Raw genomic sequence first — 4,474 nt, forward strand, 5'->3', positions numbered from 1 at the left:
ACTTAAGTGTGAGCCCCAGATACAGTCATATCTATTATTCCATGAACTTTGTGAATCCCTCTCACATATAGATTTGACAGAGTATATTTTTACATATTTATTTATGTATCCTGCAAATATATCCATGAATATAGTAGAGTAGACAAAGTTATGAAAATTTCTTAGCCATGACATAACACCTTGAGGAAATGAGTTGCTGGGTTTGGGGCCTCAGGACCACAGCCTGTGGGGACTCCAAGGCCACTTGGCATAGCAGTTCACAAAGACGATGGTTTCCAGCCTACTTTGGTGAGTAGTAACTGAGGTTTTCAATGTTTGTGAGTGGCCATATAAGGAGCTTTCACTCTCCCAGTCCAGAGCAAAGAAGAGTGTACAAAAATCAAAACACATGGGAACCATTAGTCCAAAGGACTAATGCAGCACATGAATGCCAACCTCCATGACTCAGAGACTAAAAGAATTAGATGGTGCCTATCTCCCATTGCTGACCACTCAGAAAGGGTTCAGCATAGGAGGTCCTGTATAGAGTGGGAGAGAAATGGGGAACGAAGCCCAAAATCTTAAAGACCAGTCTTACTGGTCTGATGGAGAGTAGTCAAACCCCTGAGACAATGGCCTTTAGACATCTGAACCTGAGACTGCACTCAGCCCTGTGGCTCAACTTTCTGTCAAATACCAGACAAACTGAGAAGGTGAACGGTAATGCCAGGGAGGCACAGGCACTTTAGAGCAATCAAGCATAAGGTATCAAAAGGGCAACATTCATCCAGAGAGAAATCTCAGAAGGCAGGAGGATATGGGAAAGAACAAAGGGAAACTGGAAAAACAGGGAAGACGCGGCAAGACTGCAATCCATAGGAATGGCGATCCATGTTACAAAACAGCATGTGTATAAATTGCTGAATAGAAAACGATTTTGCGGAGTTCAGGTGGCGGCGGGATGCGCGGGTGGGCACCGCCGGGGTCCGTGGGCGCGGATGGCCAGGGAGGTGTGCTGAGTCTGGGGGTCTACAGGCTGTCGCTGCTGCCCAAGAGCCTCAGCGGGCTGCGCCACTCCTTCCTTGTCCGGTTGGTGGCCCCTGGAGCGGCTGTGCGCGCAGAAGTCCAGCATCCAGGACAAGCAGAGCCGCAGGGGCGCTGGGGGCGGCGCGTGCGCGCGCACGTCTGGGTCACGCTGACCAAGCCTCCCAACTTAAACAAGAAGATGGTTGGACTGGGGCAGTTGGACATGTCCCTGCTTTGTCAACTCTACAGCCTCGATGAGTCAATTCAGGAGACAAAGGAGCGTGCCAGCCAGCCTCCAGCCCAGACTGCTTGCAGGAACTGGAAAAGGGCTTATTTGATGAAGAAAGAGGAAGACTATTTCCAGGAGAAGCACTGGCTCCGTGACAGCAAGGAGCGGGAAGCCCCTCGGGACAGGATGCTGCCAGTCTCGCCCATGTCCAGTGACTGGATCCTGGAGGCCAGCTAGGTTCCTCAGGACTGTAACCATGGGGGAAAGAAACCCTTAGGGCTGGACACACGTCAGCACTTGCTTCTGCTCTTGCAGATACTTCTTTCAGGGTCCTTCAGTGCTTCTCCAGCGGATGGCCTGGGGGTTGGACACTGGCACGTTAATAATGAGCAGGCCTTCTCCCTTAGCACATGTGGGCAGTCTGTCTGATGGCGGAGTTTCTGCCGATGTGGGCCTGGGTGCTTGGTCGTCAGTCTGTGACTATCTCTTGCTGGGAATCACCTGATACAGTGATGAGTCTCCCCAACCTGCCTTAGTACTGGGTGTCGGACTGGGGTGGTTATTGTGCTGGATAACTTCCTTACAACTAGTTGGACACCTTCTTGCCTCAAGGTTTGGATGGGTGAATAGTACATTTCACTGGTTCCCTTTCCTCGGGACCTTTTACAGCGAGTCTTATGATTTAAATGAGCTTCCAAGTCATGGTTCAGCTGTACTTATTTGTAAGCTGCATTACTACCTGTCCAAGCAAATCAGTGAAGGCTTTTTGCTCAAAAAGTAAACATTTCAGATCAGACCATTCAACTATTTTCCCCTCAATTCATCAGAAAACTGAGATCATTCTTTGTCCACCAGATATATGTAGGTGGAAAGCATACATATTTAATGAAAAAACTTGGGCAAGCCCATGTCTTGTTTTTTTCATGGTAATATGGTAATTTTTTGTTTTTAAAGATTCTGATGTAAACTAGCATGCTTTGGATGTACTCTGCATAAAACAATGGTTACCGTAAGCCTTAATATAGTAAACTACTTCATAGGCTCAAAAAAAAAGAAAGAAAACTAATTTGCTCTGTAAACCAAACCAAACTCACAGCCGTCAAGTGAGTTTCTGAGAAGCTAACTCTTTACAGACGTAGAAAGCCTCGTCCTTTCTCTTCAGGATCAGCTAGTGGTTTCAAACTGCTGACCCTGGAGTTAGCAGCCCAATACATAACCACTATGTCATCAAGGGTGTTCTCTCTCTCTTCTCTCTCTCTCTCTCTCTCTCTCTCTCTCTCTCTCTCTCTCTCTCTCTCTCTCTCTCTCTCTCTCTCTCACACACACACACACACACACACACACACACAGGTTGCTTTCCCTAAAGTTTCAATTACTGGGACCGATGTTCCTTGCATTTTGTATTTCCTGAAATGAGAGCGGAAAGCCTGCTTGGATACTTTCTTGGAAGGCCAGGTTGGCATCTTTAAATCTTTCCTCTAACACTAACCACCCTTGAATGTCAACTGCAAGCTTCACATTATCGTAACTGCAACCCAGAAGCATTCACAACGGGTTCGTTCTTGTCTCTGGTGCAGGATGTGAAGAGAGAGGTTAATGGATTCTCCAGTTCTATTGTCTTTTGTAAGATAACCCCTCAGGCTCCAGGCGGGGATTTTTTTTCTTTCCTTGGTGCATGGAATGTCCATTGTGCTGGACCTAAGGGGCAAAAGAGGAGAAAAGAGGACCCAGAAATGCTCCCTCTCCATTGGTTAATGTGGGTCATCTGTTACAGAACCACAAGGCAAGCAAGATTACAATGTAGTCACCCCACGCCCAATTATTTCAATAGTCAGTGCTCCATGCACATCTTCAAATAACCGGGATGCTCAAAGCATTTTGAAGCCAGTTCATCTCCCAGCAAGCTAGAGGAGCCTGCCTTGGCATCTGATCCAACATTTATGTCCAAAAAATGTGGCACAACATAAAACATCCCAAATTAAGGAACTCTGAGTTGGCCTCTTAGAAGGGAGAAACGGGAAAATGACTGGTTCAGGGAGAAAGTGTGTTTACAAATTCCATTTTCTTGCACCTGAGTACAATGAGAACTTCAGCTACTAGTTAAGTCAAGCTCTGCTCCTTTGAGTAGCTGAATAGATAAGAAATTCTTGCAAGAGCACTCTTGGGTGAAAAGGTTGATTTAGATAGGGAGATGGTTGCATAACTTTGGGAATATGTTAAAACCTCAGAATTGTATCTTATAGTCGCTCTATATATCCATATCTATATTAACCACCACATGCAGGCAAGGCTTATTTCTGGGGTTGCAGACTACAGTTCCCCTAGGGGTTCTGGCCCTCCAGGGCTCTAAGCATTTGCTATAGCAAAACACAACTGTTTGGGGGCAGAAGAGCTTGCCTATCTCACCTGGCAGTTCAAAATAAGGGACCTGGGGTGAAACCCAGCTTTGCTAAGTTCCTGTGTGCCCTAGGCAAAGTTCTCTGGTTACAGCCACCTCATAGCCAGGAGGAACCTGAGAAGCATCTTGGTTACAGCAGGACCCAATAAAATGCTCTGATGGCCAGTTCCTACAGATTATCCACACAGAGGCCAAATGATTTCCATCTCCTGGGATAATGCCATAGTATCTCAGAGGTGCCACCAGCTCAGAGTCCTTGCAGATGTCCTCAAAGTACGGCCCACGGGCCACATGCAGCCCGCCGAGGACATTTATCCAGCCAGGCAGGTGTTTTTGCCGTTTGTTTTTTTGCTTCAAAATAAGGTATGTGCAGTGTGCATAGGAATTTTTTTTTAACTATAGTGCGGCCATCCAACGGGACTGAGGGACAGTGAACTGGCCCCGTTTAAAAAGTTTGAGGACCCTTGCTAGAGGTTGTTACTAATCCTTGTCTTTTTATTCCTTGACTTCAACCTTGACTTCTATCTTTGTCATTTCCTTGTTTCTGGGTCCTTTCTCTCACCCCTTCAGAGATGCTAAATGCAGTTAATCCTCAGAAGATACTAAGTCAGAGTCTAACTTTCTCCCAGTCCACCCCTAGCCCCAATAGCTCACTTATGTTGGGTATATCACTGACCATTAATTCTATTCCAAATTTTATTTCTATTTTAGACTACAGGTAAGTTTTTATCATATATTTGACTATTTGTTGGGGGAGACTCTCCCTTATAAAAAGCAAACTTAATAAAAGTTATTTTGCTTCATTGGTTTTCATACATTTCTCAATTACATTTTCAAATTGT

The 4,474-nt window shown here is 45.8% G+C and overlaps 1 protein-coding gene across 1 annotated transcript; it reads left to right on the plus strand.

The window, feature by feature from the left end:
- Positions 1–940: 940 nt before the first annotated feature.
- LOC142433177 (protein FAM89A-like) lies at positions 941–1,471 on the plus strand. Its single transcript, XM_075538293.1, has one exon. It carries the CDS (start codon positions 941–943, stop codon positions 1,469–1,471), a length of 531 nt encoding a protein of 176 aa, XP_075394408.1.
- The last annotated feature ends 3,003 nt before the right edge of the window (positions 1,472–4,474 follow it).

Source organism: Tenrec ecaudatus, chromosome X (assembly GCF_050624435.1).
Source record: "Tenrec ecaudatus isolate mTenEca1 chromosome X, mTenEca1.hap1, whole genome shotgun sequence".
Classification (NCBI taxonomy): Eukaryota; Metazoa; Chordata; class Mammalia; order Afrosoricida; family Tenrecidae; genus Tenrec; species Tenrec ecaudatus.

Coding starts and splice junctions, on each gene's coding strand:
- LOC142433177 (XM_075538293.1), top strand. CDS start 941: ATGCGCGGGTGGGCACCGCCGGGGTCCGTGGGCGCGGATGGCCAGGGA.